The 17,869-nt window shown below is 40.2% G+C and overlaps 2 protein-coding genes across 4 annotated transcripts; one reads left to right on the forward strand and one right to left on the reverse strand.

The window, feature by feature from the left end:
- The first annotated feature begins 1,109 nt into the window (after nucleotides 1–1,109).
- On the forward strand, nucleotides 1,110–3,495 carry LOC122821394 (serine protease 23-like). Its single transcript, XM_044099269.1, has 2 exons — nucleotides 1,110–1,544; nucleotides 2,179–3,495. The coding sequence occupies exons 1-2, from the start codon at nucleotides 1,519–1,521 to the stop codon at nucleotides 3,359–3,361; spliced, it is 1,209 nt and encodes a 402-aa protein (XP_043955204.1). The 5' UTR covers nucleotides 1,110–1,518; the 3' UTR covers nucleotides 3,362–3,495.
- A 1,461-nt stretch (nucleotides 3,496–4,956) lies between these two features.
- On the reverse strand, nucleotides 4,957–17,673 carry tmem39a (transmembrane protein 39A). Of its 3 annotated transcripts, none has more exons than XM_044099251.1 (10): nucleotides 17,568–17,673; nucleotides 17,293–17,474; nucleotides 13,082–13,244; nucleotides 11,780–12,002; nucleotides 11,601–11,684; nucleotides 11,336–11,490; nucleotides 9,783–10,140; nucleotides 9,473–9,660; nucleotides 9,252–9,372; nucleotides 4,957–7,346 (listed from the first exon to the last, which is right to left on the reverse strand). In XM_044099251.1, exons 3-10 carry the CDS (start codon nucleotides 13,192–13,194, stop codon nucleotides 7,107–7,109), a joined length of 1,482 nt encoding a protein of 493 aa, XP_043955186.1. In that variant the 5' UTR covers nucleotides 13,195–13,244; nucleotides 17,293–17,474; nucleotides 17,568–17,673; the 3' UTR covers nucleotides 4,957–7,106. The 3 variants fall into 3 exon arrangements, with proteins under 3 accessions (XP_043955186.1, XP_043955191.1, XP_043955179.1); XM_044099256.1 differs by having other exon boundaries at nucleotides 17,553–17,597; XM_044099244.1 differs by having other exon boundaries at nucleotides 17,293–17,622.
- Nucleotides 17,674–17,869: the final 196 nt, after the last annotated feature.

Here is a 17,869-nt window from a genome sequence, read left to right on the forward strand (position 1 = left end):
ACAGATAAGGCATCTCAAATTTTCCTTCAAACACGCACACAAAAACAAACACATTTCAAAAGCTTGGGTATCATTTTCCATCCTCCTCTGTGCAGCTTTACAGTCCCTCCCTTCCTCTTCAGTTCTGGCAGAGGGTTCGGTCCAGCTGTTTGTTTAGCGGATCTCGATTTGAAAAGAAAAGCCTTCAAATGGACAACTTGGAAACCAGTGCAGAAACTCTGGAAGACATCCAGTTTATCAGTGTTGTCTTACGCAATAATAACACTTTGGATGGTATATTTTAAACATTTATATCTATTAATTCTAATAAATACAAACACACACACAAAAAAACTGTCTGTCATTCAAAATATTTGAAAAAAAAATTACACAGGACTATCTAAAAGGATTTTAGTGTGTTGTGGCCTACAACACAATCATGAAGAAGACTGCTGATTCAACAGGTGTGCAACAGAATGACGTCCTCAAGGAGAATAAGTTACAAATACCTTTGGAGAAGAAGCTGGTGGTTTGGAGAGCATATTCACAGAAAGTTGAGTGGGAACAAAAGGTGTGACTGAAAAACATGAAAATGGTCTTAGCATTGTGAAATAAAAGTAATTTAAGAGTTGGGGGAATATTAACAAGATGAAGTCTGCAGCATGAGGACGTCCAAGATGATTTGAGATCCAATTTGAAGCAGTAAACCGCAGACCAAAACATTCATTTTCTACAAAACAATTTTGGATTTTTTTTGTGTGTAACAACTAATAATAATAATAATAATAATAATAATAATAATAATAATAATAATAATAATAATAATAATAATAATAATAAACAGAACTACATAAGCATTCCGCTTTCTGTGTCATGAACGTTTATATTTTTAATATTAATTACCAAGAACAATTAAATTAAATTCAAATTCATCAATGCCTATCATAGCAGCCCTATGTTGGGGCGAGAGAGCCAAAGGCAAATTAAAATTTAAATAATATTTGAACATGTTATACGCTGGAGATATATCCAAACTGCATCATTTTGCATGCATAATTTTTTTCAAATTATGCATGCAATAACGTGCATAATTTGATGTAGCTGCGCTCAAACCAGGAAGCCTCGCCTGCTCCGTGCAGCAATCGGCAGCAGTGCTGTGATATCACATGACGACACTGGGCTTGGCGCTGCGCGCTCTGGATCCTAGTTGGCGGATGTGACACTCTGGAGATCAGGCAGACGACAGAACCTCCTCCAGCAGCGCACAATGATTCCGCTCATTCGCTCTGGACGGAGTTGCGCGTTGCGGACCGGACCAAATGGTCAGGACTCGACATAAAACCCCGACGTCTCCGTTAAACAAGGCAACTTAAAACAAAACAACAACAACAACAACAACAACAACAACAACAACAACAACAACAACAACAAAAACAATTTCGGAGACACCGCCGGTTTTTGTTTTATAGGAGTGTCTACCTGCGGTGGATTGAGGAGGAGTTGCTGTTCTGCAACAGGCTCACCTGCAGAGGCAGGACCATGCGCTCCAAGGCTGCGCTTCCCCGGTAAGTCACATAGCAATGATGGAGATGTGTGCGTAATGAAAGGATGGATATAGAGAATTTAACTCGTCTATTTAGGAAGAAAAAAATAGAAGAATAGTTTATTAAATAAAATAGTAGCAGACAATAGCAGCGCGTTTTTTCTCGTTAGTAAGAAGCAAAAGGAGAAAAGAAGGATGAGATGTGAATTTAAAACTCATAGCCATGCGTTGTGTCCCAATAATCCATTTACAACATCCCACCCTCCTCCTCTGTTCTCCCTGCAACATGCTTCAGCTGCTCTTTATGGTTTAAGGTCAGTCCCTCAGGCCAGTTCAGGAATTTTCCCTCAGAGAGCTGATCATCTCCTTGTTTGTCGGGTTTACTGCGTTGAAAACAGTGGAAAGTTACAGCTGCAAAATGTTCATCTCAGATCAGAATTACTCAAGATTAAAAGCCCTCCCTCAACTCTCATGCATGTAATTAAAAATGTATGATGGAGGGTTAAGGAATGAGGATGTTTGATAAGGGGGGTCCAGACATCCGGTCACAGTTAATCGCTTGTGTCTTGTAGAAATATTTGCTGTGACATTGCACATTTCACTTATTTTTTTCACAGCGTGATTCACATGCTCTCCGCTTCTTCTCGTCCACACAGGTTTGCCTCCCTTTTGTGTCTCCTTTTCCTTCCCTCGGTTTTGTCCTCCTCTCCTCGGCGTCAGTGGATTCTCCAGCGTATCCCTGTGGTCCTGCCCCAACAGACAGAGGCTCGACCGACGCCGCAGTTTCTGAACGAGGCACGCCTGGACGTTGCTTCCCCCTGCGACCCAGAATGCCACAAGAAAGCCCCTCGTCCCAGCTACTGGGATTTGCGGAGCCTTCTGGCCTACGAGACTCTAGACTCTAACGGCCAACTCACTGAGACCGCCATTGGGATTTATGGCTACAACCCCTATTCCAACACTAGTCCTGCTTACTCCTCTGGTTCCTCTGGTAAGGCAGAGCGGTCACATGTCAGAAGAAAACGACAGATATTTGGACATGACGGTCGTTTTAGTATTGCGGGGCAAAACTTCCTGCTTAAGTACCCGTTCTCGGTGGCTGTCAAACTGTCCACTGGATGTTCTGGTACACTGGTGGGGGATCGTCATGTTCTCACAGCTGCTCATTGTGTTCACGATGGCAAAAACTATGTGAAAGGAGCCCAGAGGCTTCGGGTGGGCTTTTTGAAACCAAAGCAACGGGATGTACAACATTCACCTATTTACCTTCCCTCTAACTTTACCAACTACGTAGAGGGAGGCCCAGATCAGTACTCCCCACCTGCCAATGACAAAATGAAGTTCCAGTGGATCAGAGCCAAGCGCACCCACGTCCCCAAAGGTTGGATTAAAGGCAATGCCAATGACATCGGGATGGACTACGACTATGCTTTGCTGGAGCTGAAAAAGCCTCACAAACGCCGCCACATGAAGCTAGGGGTCAGCCCCCCAGCTCAGAGACTTCCCGGTCGTCGTGTCCACTTCTCAGGATTTGACAATGACCGCCCTGGGCAGCTGGTGTACCGGTTCTGTCGGGCAGGCGAGGAGACGTCGGACTTGTTGTACCAGCACTGCGATGCTCAGCCTGGGGCCAGCGGCTCTGGAGTCTACGCCCGGATGTGGGATGGGCGGCGACGGCGTTGGGAGCGCAAGGTGATAGGTGTGTTCTCCGGGCACCAGTGGGTGGAGAGTAAAGGGACATCTCAGGAATTTAATGTGGCAGTCAGAATCACACCTCTTAAATATGCACAGATCTGCTACTGGATTAAAGGAAACTTTGTGGATTGCAGAGAGGGGTGAAAGGGAAAAAAAACAGAGAGAGGACAACAGAGGGGTGTAGCTACAAAAAGAACTGTGCCAATTTCTAGGAAACTTTTCACATGTTGTGACGTTACAACCACAAATTCAAGAATGGTGAAGTTTTAAAAAGGATTTTTTTTTTTTTAATAATGTGACATGAATGTATTCAGCCCCACTGACTCAATCCTTTGTAGAACCACCCTTTTTACAGTTAGAAATGGAGCAGAGATTTGGGTCATTACCAGCTTAGCAAATCTAGACAGAGAAAATATTGACTCTTCTTATGTGAAGTGGCTGTGGTGCAATCTGAATGGTTAATCCTGCACTGCTGAAAAAAAGAGGCAGCCATCTCCCTGTTTCATCGTGGGGGGGGGGGGTTGTTTTCAGGGTAATTTACCAAAATAGTTTTCAACCACCAATTCTCCATGAAAGTTACATGTCAGTCTCATCTGCTGTGTTCTTTGCGTCTTTTTTGATGTTTTAATCACGTTCTCTTAGCAAACCTCTGAGGCCTTGACTGATCACCTGTTTTTAAGCAGAGATTACATTAAACAGAGCTTGAATGTGTTTTCCATTGTTTGATTTCTGGGGCCTTTGTTTTTTTTTTTGTTTTTTTTTTTGTTGCAGTTGATTGTTTTTTGGGGCATCAGAGTGATGGGGCTGAATACATAGGCAATGCACACTTTTTTTTTTTTAGAAGGTTTTGAGAACTATGAATCTTTTTACTCCTACATAATTATGAGCTCACTCTGTTGGCGAAAAGAAAATCCCAGTTAAATACATTGAGGTTTGTGATTGTAACGTGACAACACGAACAATTCAAGCCATATTGATACTTTTGCGAGGCGATGCAGAGGATTCCACATTTATCACCGTTTTATGTTCAACACCGACACGGTAAAACAAATAAACTCCCTGGTTTTGTCCCATTTCGGGGGAGGTAAAGAAAGCAATCAAAGCCCCTGGTAATGACAAACTATTCAAACCTTTATTTTTTATGTTCATCGTTGCACCTTCATTTACGCCTCTAAAGTCCTATATATTTTCGAAGAAGATTGTATGTTTTTTAAAAAGATGATTGTGAATAATCAAAGTATCTGTTAGCTTTTGTGATGTGAAATGCAAACTGATGGAGAGGATACGTCTTCCTTTGTTACAGTTATATTGATTACGAATGCACTATTAAGACTTCTACTGAAAATCATACCTGTGGATGAATGTACATGTCAGCTAAGCCAAAGTTGTAAACTGTATCTTGCACCTTCTCCTAGTTGACATAAAAGTTAATCAACAAGCATTCATTATTTTTCCAATGCTAATGGAGTCTAATAAATGAATCTTTATTTTACAGGATGATTCGTAAAAACTTGTTTTATGTGGGCCATGAGTTATTGGAGCTTGTTGTATGGCGTCATCTCGTGGCGAGATAAAGTACTGCATGCATCCGCAAATTTTACCTTGTCAGCTCAGCCTAGATTCAGATGAGATTTGTGCTTTTCTAAAAATCAAAGTCTCCAAAATATGTACTAAAACAAATCCTTGAGAAATACATATATATATTTCTTTATCTTTGTACAGGAAAAAAAAAACTCAACTGGTTGGAACATATTTATTTTATTTCAGGTGTCAGAATATCCAGAAATTATTTGCAGAAGCTGAATACTGTCAAAAGCTGAGATATGAGGATTGGGTCCAATAACTTCACCATCAGTTACTGGGAATCTGAACCTGGATCCTGGGATTTGGCACACTGAAACCAAAACAGAGCCACTTCCCCCTAAATCTTATTTTCAGTTTGAAACAATTGAGTCGCATTATCGTTTTGTAAAATTTTATGTAAACTCATATAAGATCAAATACATTTCACAGCAATGGAATCAAAAGGTCAACATGTAATCTGTCAATATACAGACTGATCGCTTTTTCTTTTTTCGACCTTTTTTGGAGTTGCCAACTGGAAGGGAGTAAAAATAAAGCATTTAAGTAAACTAAACAGATGCAGAACCTAAAACCCTTAAGCAATGTTACTCAGTTATGGGTGAGTGAAAAGATGGGAGAACCACAACATTCAAAACCAGTATTTCAAATCACCGTGCTCTTAAGGCTGGTTGGAATCAGCTACACAAACATGCAAAGTCAACAGAACCATTTCGTTGCTGATATTTACTACATTCGTGTGAAAAATGTGAAACACATAAAGCACCGAAGAGCAAACCTAAGAAGAAAACTGGCACTTGAATTTTGCATTAAGTTTAACCGAAGATTCAGGAGCTTCATTTCTCTCAATGCTGAAACTAACGAAGGTGGTAGCAACGGAGCTCAAACAGAAAAAGCAACAATTATGAGACTGCTCCATGAGTGAGACGAAACAGAAAGTGACCTTTGTTTGGAAACTTTGCCTATAGGAACTGGAAATGTTGGAAGTGTATTTCCTGCCAGCTTTCACTTTGGCTTTCACCTCAACCCAACAGTAGCTTCTGGTAAATCCAGATCAGTGTGTGATGACAGCTTTTTCATGTTACGGTGGAAACAGGCGCTGGGATAGCCAAGAACGTCTCTTCATTTTCTCCACTCTAACCCAACAAAACCGCTAAACTGGACGTTTCACCGTTACAAGTTGTACTATCCTCCCATTTAGTTCCCATTCAGGAGTTAAAGTGTGGTGGAATCAACCTATGAAACAGAAACCTACAGCGTCACAGAAAGTTGAATTTAGCAAGTCAAATTTAGGTCAGCCATTCTTCAGAGTTTTGAACTAAATAATGCACCTATTGACGGTACGCTCTCCTAAAGACCTCCACATCGTGCGAGCGCTACGGTTTGGCCACAGGTGGAGCTGTAGCTGATGTGAAGAGAGGGGAAACAAACATTTAGTGCAGTTCAATCAAGTTAGCTTTTTCTTGTAGACTTCTAGGATCAGTTTGCCTCCAGTTGTACTTACTTTGACAAAACCAAACAAAACCACAAAAAAAAAAAAAAAAAAATCTGCTTTAGAAATAGTTTGTCATTTTGAAATTTTTGTATATTTGGGTAGTCAGATAAAAAGTCACTCATGTTTGTATGGCTGAGGTATTCAAATAAAACATGAAAAAGCCAGTACAGCCCACATTACAGCTGCATACGTCAGCTTTATTTTGATTAAACTAAGAAACAACAACGAAAAAAAACAACTAAATAAGTGACCTTTCCCATCCAACTCTGCCAATGAGAACATTTGGGCAAAATTACAAACTACTTTAAAAGCAGAATCTTAAGGGTTGCCATAAATTATAGCATTGATGCTGAAATTATCAAACCTGTTGCCTCCCAAAACACTGGCTGCCTGCAGAGAAAAGAGTCTGGGTTGAAGCAAATAATATTAACAATAAGAAGAAACAACAATCTGGATCTCAGGCACAAATCCTTCCTCTCATCTCGAGTTCCCCATTTTATTAACAGTTTAGGGCCACATCTGATGTGTGACTGGCCGCTTGCACTTGAAGTATCTTTGGTGAAAGTCACCCCCAGGCATTCCCTGACTTCCCTGTCGTCTGGCAACAACGTAACAACATGCTAATGTCAGAGCGGTAATGCCCGGTGTAACACGAAATAGTATACAAAATAAAAATATTCTTTTAAATAGGCATATACAAACATCGCATTAAAAATAGAACCGTATCAAAAACACAGTTATGAGTTCACAGTCTGCGCCCCCTCCGGCCCACGGCTCCACATCCAGAGTTTGTAGGTGAGGTTTTGTTGTCCTTTACTGCGACTTGAGCCCCGAACCGTTGGCGGACAGAGGGTAGGAGTAGGCTTTGCCCAGCACAATGCGATCTCGGAGAAGTTTAAAAAGCACGTAATAGTTGCAGAGCAGAATAAGGCCCAGGGACAGCGTGTGGTTCCAGCGCTCAGAGCGCAGCAGAGAGTATAACTGGTACAAAACCACGCTGGACTCGATCCCGATCAGCAGGTTCAAGATCCGCAATGGCTTATGAAACAGGAACTGCAGGGACACAGAGGAGAATTGAGAATACAAATTACTTTGGGTGTACTGGGTCGAAATAACTGAGGGCTTAACAATTTACGTTTCAAAATTAAGACGGGTGTTTCATAAAACCGACATTTTGTGCTGCGTCTGCTCCTCTTCTGTATTCACAGAAGCAATTATTGGTGAGAGTAGGAGAGTTTTTCTAAACTATGGCGTGTTCATGCAGACCAGCCATAGATTTTTTAAAAGCAATGAAGTGATGACACGCTTCCTGTCATCACTTCTAGCTATCGCTTTCTGTTCTGGAACTACAAGATCAAGAGTGTGGAGTGTTTCAATATCAGCACTGCTTTGTCCCCAATAGGACGGCATTAAACTTCACATGCTAGTGGAAAGTGCATCGGCTCAGAGGAAATAATAAACTGTCAAATAAAACTGTTTTACAAGAGCCCTTCCAAAACAAAAGCACAGCCCTGCTCCAATATGCTCATTTTGAATTATGTTGTGCATTTAGACTTTAGTGCTACCTGCCGACCCGGGGTCTTTTTGAAATATTTGTAAACATTTCAGAGCCTGTGTGGGTGAAGGATTTTTTTTTTAGAAACAAATTAAAAATATGATTTTGTGAAGTGAGCAAAACAGATTATGTAATTTTCATTTGAATTTTTTGGCTGTTTTGGAAATTCAAGGTAATTTACTACATATTTTATTAGATATTTCTGCTTTTTCTGTGTCTTCCAAAGACTATAATCCTCCTCGCCCTCCCAAAAGTTGCACATAAATTCAAATCCACTATTGTTTTCTGTGGGTTTCCAGTGCATTGAAATCTTATTGTTAAAATTCTGAACTCAAGTTTTGAAGTGGAAAGTATAGAAAGTGATATTTAGGATACATTCAATTCACAGTTATTGCAAAGACGCTTAGTACATTTTTTTTTATAAAATAAATTTTCTTTTGAAAAACAATGAAGCTTAAAATGCAAGTATATTTTTTAACAAACCTAATCCGACTTACATTTATCCGTTTCGACTTTTACCTCCTGCTTTCTCACTGTAATGTCTTTGACTTGTTAAAATGTTGCCATAGTTTCTGCTTGTCACATAAATAATTTTCCACTTTGATGTTAAGCAGAGCCATAATTTGAAGGCTGTGGTCCGTCATGTGGGTGAAGTTTTATTTGTGTTTTATAATCTCTTCACTGTCAAAACTTCTTGTACTGGAGGAGCAGCTGACAGAGCGCATGCAGACCTTGCTGCGGCTCTATTCCCAATTGCTGAATATTTTTTGCCCCTTCTCTCTCTCTCTCTTTTATGAATAATCAACTAAAACGTCCAGACAAAAACCTCGCACTGGACATACAGCACTGTTGAACGTATTCTTCTACTTTCTTCTACTTTTGCTTTTGACTCGCACAGAGACAGAAGTTGTTGCACTGACAAAAGCAGAACCTATCCACTCACTTCAGTTCCCATCACAAATATTGGTAAATTGTAAAATCAGGCAGAAATTAAACATGTTTATGGCTCCATCCATCCATTTTCACACATTTGGCCTCCTTTCTCCAAATACGCAAAAACTTGAAAAGAAGATTTGCAATTAATCTGGCTTTAGATATTCACATTAGGGAAATTCATTAACCTAAATACTCTATTATTAAAAAAGGGAACTCGCAAAATAAATTGGATTTTTGTAATTAACTTTGTGCCTTCTCTGATTACCTTACAGTTCAAAACTCGTTGGGGGAAGTTCAAAAGTGCACACATTCAGTTTTTTGTGGTTATGTTCATGTAAATAAAAGGCCCCATTTTCTTCAGGATTGGTGTTTTGTAGATACTAATCTACAAAACACCATTTCAACCTGAAGGAGAGCGAGTGAAAGAACATGTAACTGGGTCCAACTAAACTAAATGAGATACTCACATAAAACCTTGCATGGGAAACGTCAAAGGGAAGCGCAACATTATAGGATCCAACAGCCTTATACAGACATCGACTGTGTCGTACCAACACCCCCTGGGGCCAAACTGTGCTTTCTGACCACCTGGAAGACACCGACAACACACAAACATCAGCTTCATTTGTCTCTGTGAGAACAATGTTGTGTGTGGGTGTGTGTGTGTGTGTGCACGTTGGACACCTACACATGCTGAGGTGTGTTGCTGTATGAACCGTGCTCCAGTTTCTGCCAGCGGCCCAGGTGAGCCGCCGAGCGATGGAGCAAGTCGCAGTAGCTGGGAGGCAGCAGTTGGCTCATCAGCATCACGAAGGCGTTGATCCACACCATAATCAGATGCTCACAAGACCAGCGCATGTCGTAGTACTGTGTACTCTGTTGGAAGGAAGGGAAAGAGATTCGTTTTAACGTGGCCAGAAATGACAATACAGTTATTGAACAAGTGGAAGGCTGGGTATGAACCGGATGAAAGGACTTGATGTCAAGAAAACACCAACCTTGACAAAGCAGAGAGGCAAGAAGGCTACATAGTAAGCACTGAACAGTGAGTTGAATAGCACTTCTTTGATCCGCCGGTTAAAGTCGCTTTTCAGCTCCTCCACTTCTGCTCGAATCAGCTCGGGCGTGTCCGAGTGTATGTGCTGCGGGCAGGTGTGAGTGGGCATGTGTGGGGGGCTGGAGAACTGTTCTCTGATGTTCTCCCGCAGCAGGAAGAGGAAGTCGCGAGGTCGGAAGAGCTGGGACTCTGCGAGGTTGGCCTGCTGGTGTTCGGAGGGGTATTCGCAGTCCGATCCCGGCGCTTGACTTTTCCCTCCTTCCTGATGGAAGCAGCAGAGTGGGACGTACACACCGAATCTGAGGAGGACAGCGAGTGAAGCGAGGGGGGAAAACAGAGAAAGAATGAGATTCACATTATGTGTAACGTGAACACATCATGCATCTTTAAAATGTTGAGAGACAACAAGGGAGAGCAAATTGCATTTTCTGGTTCCATTAGCACATTAAACAGAAAGACTCCCCGGCATTATTGAACTGTTGTGGATTAGCAGATCAATTAGCAGCTTTGTAAATCTTTCCTTGTAAAGATTTCTGACGAAGATGCATTTTTACTAGCAATGGCAATTTATCAGATGCAACTGTGAAAATGTGTTTCTTTTTGCTTAGGTAAGTGCTTAAAGGACAGTAATGGGAACAGCAGTGAATAGAAATCTTGTTCCAAGTAAACTAATCCAGTTCAGGCTTTACTGAAGTGTTTTAGATTCTGGACTGAAGGTGATTGAGTGTAGACCTGTGTAATTAAACACACAATGAGTTAAAACAAGCTGAATAATTTCCATTTACCGTACATGATTTATTTTTTTCTCATCTCACTCTTTCTACCAAAAACTGGATGACAAATGTCTTCAGTTTGGTGCTTTGGCCTCAACTAGACCTTTTTTTGGAGGACAAATTTTTTGTATACTGCATAATTAATTTTATTTGTCGTTTCTGTTGCAATAACACATTTTATATGATTAAAATGTCTTCCAGTTCCAGTGTTAAATGTTCATTAGAATTTAAATTAATAGATTTTTGAGAATGAGTTCCTGGATTATTATGCCATTACTATTGTCTTGACTTCAAAACAACAGTATTTATTCATTTATCTCAATAACTTCTAGGACGATTTATCATCCAGCAAATTTTGTTGTCATGACAGTCCTAATTCCACTGGTGGAGCTGTGAGTGGAAGTGTGTGGGAGCGGGGTGCTCTGTGAGGGGGAGCTTTGTGAAAATAGGCTCCATTTTGAACGAGCAAGCATTTAGGCACAAGAGATGAAAGGATTCCTCAAACATGCGAGAAAGAATCAAAGCCACACTTGTATGGTTTTAATCAGGGAGTAACATTATGACATGATATGAGGATTTTATATTATATCCTCCTTTAATAAACAGTCCGATGGCAGACTTTCTGACTTCACCTCCCAGCATTCAGTGTAGGTGTAAATGTCTAAAATTAAATATTAGTAAAGCACAGTGCTCTAGACAGTGATCTGCTCTGCGGACTCACGGGTATCCCAGGAACAGAAGGTTAAGGACAGAGTGGTTCCTGCACAGGTTGACCAGCGTCCAGCAGAGCACCCAGCCGCACACGGTCAGCAGGCTGAGCCGGGCTGTAATGAGCACTATGTAGCGGAACAGGGACCCTCCACTGCTCTGAGACACCTGAAAAAAGAAAATTAAAGTGATCCAACAACTACTTTGCAATCATCAAGGTACATTTTGCAACTTTTGGATTAGCGCGCCAGCCAGCTGCCTGCATACAGTATGTTTACCTCTGACACGATGGTCCAAACAAGCCTCCTGGCTAACATGACAGTGATGAAGATAGCCAGGTGGTAGTCCATTAGATGAAAGTTCTACAAGGAGAACAGAGTTTGTTTAAAAAAAAACAACTTTTCCTGCTCATCTCTGTTGTTCTACATTAACTGAACTAATGTCTGTGTAATCTCACGAGTGAGGTAGAGGCAGCCGGATGACTGTAGGGGTACCACCACACCGTCCTGTAGATGTTGATGTACTGGACGAATAAAGCAACCAACAGGTAGAGAAAGAGCAGGAACTCAAACAGGAAGCTGCCGTCCAATGGCAGCTCGGGAATCCGCGAGTGACGGACCGGCTCCGGAGTGATGAGAGTAGAAATAGGCGGAGCAGACAGACCCACCGAGTTACTGCTTCTGAAACAAGTCCAAGTAAACAGTGCATTTCAGTCAAATAACACCTTCAGTAAATTGTAGAGACGAAAACTCCCCAAAACATTTTGTTGAATTTCACTTCCTCACAAACAGTGAAAGAAAACAAATGAAATGCTAGAAACATGAGAATGTGATTTAATAATCCTCACAGCTTCATTTAGACATGCCTGAAAAAGCAATGAAATGCTCTGTGAAAGCAGTATTAACCATATGGTGCAACATTTAATTTTTCATTAAAAGGAAATAATACATCCTTACAGATTTGGATGGTTTCTTTAAATGTTTCATAATCTTAATTTAAACGAGCATGAAAGGATTTATACAGCAGATAACAAAAAGTGAAAATTACCAAGTTCAACAAGTTTATTAATCAGTGTGCTAAAGATTTTTCATAACAAAAATTCACAATTTTTCTGTGTCAAATTTCTAGACTTTGTCTGGCCTTTTCTTATGAGATTTGACAACAGAATCTTGACCTTGAACTTGCTTCAAATGTGGAAGTTGCCACAGCGACGAGAAGAAGCTAATTATGCAGGGCCTGAGGGATTGTTCAAAACCCATCATCTTATCTGATTCTTGGTTAAAAGAAAAAGATGCCAAGCTGTTGATTAAATATCAAATTTCAATCATTTTTTTGTAAATAGGGCCAAAAATTTAGACATGGTAGCAGCTGGATAGTTTGGCCAAAATGACGTCACATAGCAACAAGTGTTTGCCTTGGAAACAACAATTCAGATTTTTGCCACTAATCTACTTCATAACTTCATTCAGCAGGAGGAAAGTCGTAGTTTTTAATATTTTCTCCTTACAGTTGTGAAATTTTTTAATCAGAATTTTGTAAAACCAAAAACAGCTTGCTTATTTTTTCTTTAACAATCAATAAAAATATTATTAAAGCTCTTTTAATTCATTTTCCTGCCAAAAAGTACGTGTATCAACACAGCAAACACTGCCTGTACACAGTTTGTGTTTTATGCCTTTTTCTCCACTTACTGACTATGTAAGTAACAGGGCTGCAAGTCCTGTTACAGCAGCTCTAAGTGTCCTCAAATGTGCATTACCTGTTCCTGAGGCCCATGCCATTGGTGACGCTGCCTCCGACCAGAGTCTGCAGGGACGGCAGAGAGGAGCGACTTAGCTGCTGTCTGCTGGGACCCCTGCGGCCTCCTGGCATGGTCGCCAGTTACCGTTCCTCTCAAAAACCCACCATGTACTTCAAGGTCACTGCAGGGCGTAACGAGGAAAACAAAAGGTTCGATAAAAAAAAAAAACGAAACAGGAAGGATAAACAGATCGTAAAAAAAGCAATTGAAGACCAGCAAACCTGAATGGTAAACAGTAATTAGCGTAAGGATGCGAGACATTAACTTTACAACCTATATGTAATAAGTACACGGTGGAGAAGTTAATTAAGTGAGAAATAAATAAGCTGCACAGATGCTCCTGTTTGCCAGTGAGCGGGTTCCCAGTTGTTAATGCATTCATGTGTCATCACTGTAAAAATTAAATGTCACGTTAGTGGTGGTGAAAACACTACCATGATTAAATCTGACAAGATGTTCTACAGAACTAATTATCCAACGTTGGGGACTGCCTGTAACTATTTTCACGTTCCTAAACAAAAATTAAACATAGTAAATCTGCCACACCATGGCAAAAGTTCAGGAAAAAATACTTGAGTATTTTGTGACAGTAGATTGTGGTTTTTTTTTTTTTTTTGAGTTATGGATTGTTATCTAAACAAAGATCTTTACTACAACATCCAGATTATAACCAGCATAAAAACGAAGAGATTTACATCTGATCTGTGCGAGTTTCAACTCAGCCTGGCAACAGACCGGTGTAGATCTTACAGACCAAACGAAGCAGCTTTCTGCAGATGGAACTTCATTGAAACTCTGTTTGTTTAGCATGTCGCTACCGACACCACCTCATCCAAAGCCTCCCTTATTGCAACATCCCTGGTTTTTGTCAAATGATGTCTCAATGATACAAACGGAGCGATCCCTGATTCCCAGCGGGGTGGGGAGGAAAGCAGCCCTGCCTGGCTGAGCTCAAACTGGAAAACAACTGGCTAGAAGTGTTTGTAAAGTTAACTTAAAAAAAACAAACCTGACAAATACAGGAGCAATTTATCTTCATTGTGTTATCTATAAAGTACTTTGTGTCTGACACAGAAAAAAATAATGACGTAATAAAAAATAAATAAAAAAAAGCTTTTGGTTCAGACTTTATTACGGTAGGAAGGTTGCAGGTGTAACTACAGTATAATAACCAGTAATGTGCTGCATTTATAGAGCAAGCAGGAAGAACACAGTAAAATGTCTGACTGGAACATTTTACAGATCCAGTGAGATATTATTTAAGATATAGACAACAATTATGCGGGCGCTATAATACTTTTTGGAAAGTCTGCAGGTTATTAAAATACTGCAAAGTTCAGAAGCTGCCTTAAATATTTTTCAGCCTCTTTGCAAAGTTGGCACCAAATGTGACACTTTATTAAAACAATGAACTGGGTATCCCTCCATCCCAATTGATGGGGGACTTTTGCTTGTCTTAATTAAATTTTAATTAAAAGTGTTTCTTCCCAAACAAATTTAAAAGCCCCAGCGAAGGCAAAATCAACTGGCATAATTAAAAAAATTATTGACAGTCTCTATTCATGGCAACAAGATTTATATTATGTCCATGTAAAAAAAAAAAAAAAAAAGCAAAACAACAAAACTGCTTGTCTGATCTCTGAAATGCTACCCAAGTTGAGAAAACAAAAAGTTTAGTATATGAAAATAAATCCTCTTTACTCATATTTGTTTGCGTTCATGTAAATTGACTCTTAAAATATTTAATGTCGTCGCTTTTCACTAAGGATTTAAAACACACAGAAGCAGACTTAAGAAATCATTCATAACTTGTTTCTTCCTCTATTCTACCTGTTAAGTATTTCCACTAAGTAGACTTATAATGTCTCAAGCGACTGATCCAACCTGTGGCTGACAACAAGTGAAACATCACAAATTTAAGCTTCAGAAACTCAAGAGGAAAGTTGTTGACAACGCATCTACAAATATGTAAACATTAAGAAGCATATGAGGCACCACCAGTTAATTAGGTCAAGTTATGAGTGGCAGGTTTTGTTGTCCTGGTGCAAAGGTTATTTTTAATTGAAAAGTAATCTACTAAAACAAATTGAAGTGTTATACAAGCGATTTAATTAAAGTAGGTGGTGCTTCTTGTGTTTCCATGCCACTGTCTTGACTAGAAAACCACACGTGGCAGAAATCAGACTTTAAACTGTGGTGTTCACTTCGCTACAGAGCATCATTTCTGCCAGTAACCATCAGGCTTTACAACACCCAAGTCTGAGTTACTTAATTCTAATTTACTCTGCACTCATTTATAGTTTATAGACTAACATATTTGCATGTGCACGCTTGTTATTTATTTATTCATTTACTTACATTCAGTCATACTGAATTATCTCATCAGTCTTATATTCATATTCTATAAACCTATCTCCTATGGTTCTATTTGTATGGTTCTATTTGTCTCATTAATATTTAATATGTTAGATGGCATATCTTAGCAACAAATAAGCAATTTCCCCATCGGGATCAATAAAGTATATTCTATCTATCCATCTTAGATTACCTGTAGCAGAATATTTTCCAGGTAAATCTCAGTATATGGTGTACAAATACTGGCGGCTGCCTTAGGCGAGTCCAAATTCCCTCTGACGTCCCAACTTCAGTGTGAAATTCAAAACCTAGAAGGATCTGCAAATTGTTTTCCTCGGCTGCTTCGGAGCAAAGGAGGTTGCAATGAATTTTTCTACATTTTGTATTTTTAAACCCTGTAGCAACATGTTCACTGAGGAGGCTGTATAACATTCAGAGTGTGTGACCAAGACAAATAAATCTTTTTTTTTTTTTGCTAATTTAATCACACGACGTGCACAGTTAAGGTCTGCCTGGGCTGCAATAAATGATAGCTAATCATTAAAGCCCCATGCACCATGATGCCTGTAACATGTGGAGTCGTGGCTGTTTAATGCAGCATAAAGCGTTTTAGAAGGCAGAAAGGTGGCGGTGGTCAAGTCATTAAGAAAATATAGATGTTAGCCAGAACTTCCTACTGGGACAGAAATATTTTAATTATTTTTTCCAGCAGCTGAAGTGGACGAGTCTCTGATCTGTTTGCTATGAACTGAAAGCCAAACACTTTTTAATTACTTCTTTATCCATCTCAAGGTAAAATTGTCAACAATGATCAATATTATCGCACATTTTTCTAATATAGTGAAGCCCTCATCACCAAGTTCCACACATCAGGAGGCCGTACCGGATTTTGATGTTGAACCTCTGACTTTAGCACTTGGAATTTTGTCACCTGGAAAATTTATGTCAATGTTTCAAGTTTGGAGATGTTTTAAAACTAAAAGTGAGATCCATTGTTTTCTGGTCGACAAAAAACAAGACATTTGAATCCCTATGTTAAAACAAGCTGCGAGTACAAGCCCAACCAAAACATAATCTGTAGGACCCGATTTAAAACTCACATAAAAGGGGCTTCATTGTGTGTTTTGTGCCTTTTTTTTTCCTTCTCATCGTGTATTTTAAATGTTATTATTTTAATTAATCAAGCCCGTTTTCCTTTCCGTTGTAACACAAAGCAGAGGCAGACAGCATCCAGCCTTTGAGTGAACCAACATCTCCTTTATGCTGATGTACTTTATGTAAAATTATGGAGATGCTGATAATGGGGCTCGCTGAACGCGTAGCAGTAGTATTAGGTTGTTTGAGCCGCATCTATAAACAGGAAACAGACGTTAGCATGCACGCAAACACACCACAAGGGACCCAAACTACAGCTGTAAGTCAAAAGTGAAAACAGGAACTCTTGACTACAGACATTATCTACAATGACTCGGTCTTTGTATGCAACAGCGCGTCTCTCTTTTGGTGCTTTTAAGTGGCTTTTGGAGATGATGAAGTCCTGAACCGATGCACTTGTGGGACTCTGCTGTTTTTCTTTGCTCGAAGGAACATTTTGCTATGAGGTGTTTTATGGCCACTGACTTGCTAAGACATGCACTAAAGCTGCTTGCGTGAATCATGGCATAAGGCAGCGTTGTCAATTTTTTTCACCCCACGAAAACTTGCGAGAACATTTTAGAAAGCTTGCTTTATAAAAGACACAAGCGTGAAGCTGCTAGCCCGCTGTTTAGCCTGTTGAAATAAATGAGCAGAATTTAAAAGCTAGGTCTACTCACACAACATCGACAACATGCGGAGGGCTGAACTGAGCCGAGCGAGGATGCATCAGTCAGTTGTGTGACGAGTCCAGACAGCAACGGGCATTTCTCCACCTCCCAGCTTCAATATCCAACACTATGCGGTCGTGGCGACGACTTACAACGGCAACGGCGACGCTGGGGGGTCGCTCTCTCCTCCTCTGGAAACATAAAACGGCTCTAAAAGTTAGTGCTGGGCTGGAGGAGCAACAGTGTAAGTGCGCTGCACAGAGACCGACGTGGCAAAGCAGCACCTCCTCTGCTCCCGTCGTCATCCAAACGCGACTCTGAAGAGCTACCCGCAGCATGGTGACTGTGACGAGAGCCGCGGCCGGTTCTTTTCCGGGATCCGAATCATTTGGCTCAGCTCACCTGGAAAAGTGAATTCTTTCGACTAAAGATGTTCACTTAGTTTTACTCCTTGATTTGCAACTAAGACCAGCTTTGATGTTTATTGAGAATATGACGTCACATAGCAACAAATGAATTCAATCAATTCACAAAGGTAGCTCACCATATGTTTGTTATAAAAAACAAGATTTTTTTATACTACAAC

This window comes from Gambusia affinis, linkage group LG02 (genome assembly GCF_019740435.1).
Source record: "Gambusia affinis linkage group LG02, SWU_Gaff_1.0, whole genome shotgun sequence".
NCBI lineage: Eukaryota > Metazoa > Chordata > Actinopteri > Cyprinodontiformes > Poeciliidae > Gambusia > Gambusia affinis.

Excerpts from the sequence above, each read along its gene's own strand:
- tmem39a (XM_044099251.1), bottom strand. The coding sequence starts at position 13,194 with ATGCCAGGAGGCCGCAGGGGTCCCAGCAGACAGCAGCTAAGTCGCTCC. Across the intron at positions 11,685-11,779 it reads CGGCTGCCTCTACCTCACTC|AACTTTCATCTAATGGACTA; the intron begins GTGAGATTACAC and ends TTCTCCTTGTAG. Across the intron at positions 9,661-9,782 it reads TGCCTCTCTGCTTTGTCAAG|AGTACACAGTACTACGACAT; the intron begins GTTGGTGTTTTC and ends TCCTTCCAACAG.
- LOC122821394 (XM_044099269.1), top strand. The coding sequence starts at position 1,519 with ATGCGCTCCAAGGCTGCGCTTCCCCG. Across the intron at positions 1,545-2,178 it reads TCCAAGGCTGCGCTTCCCCG|GTTTGCCTCCCTTTTGTGTC; the intron begins GTAAGTCACATA and ends TCGTCCACACAG.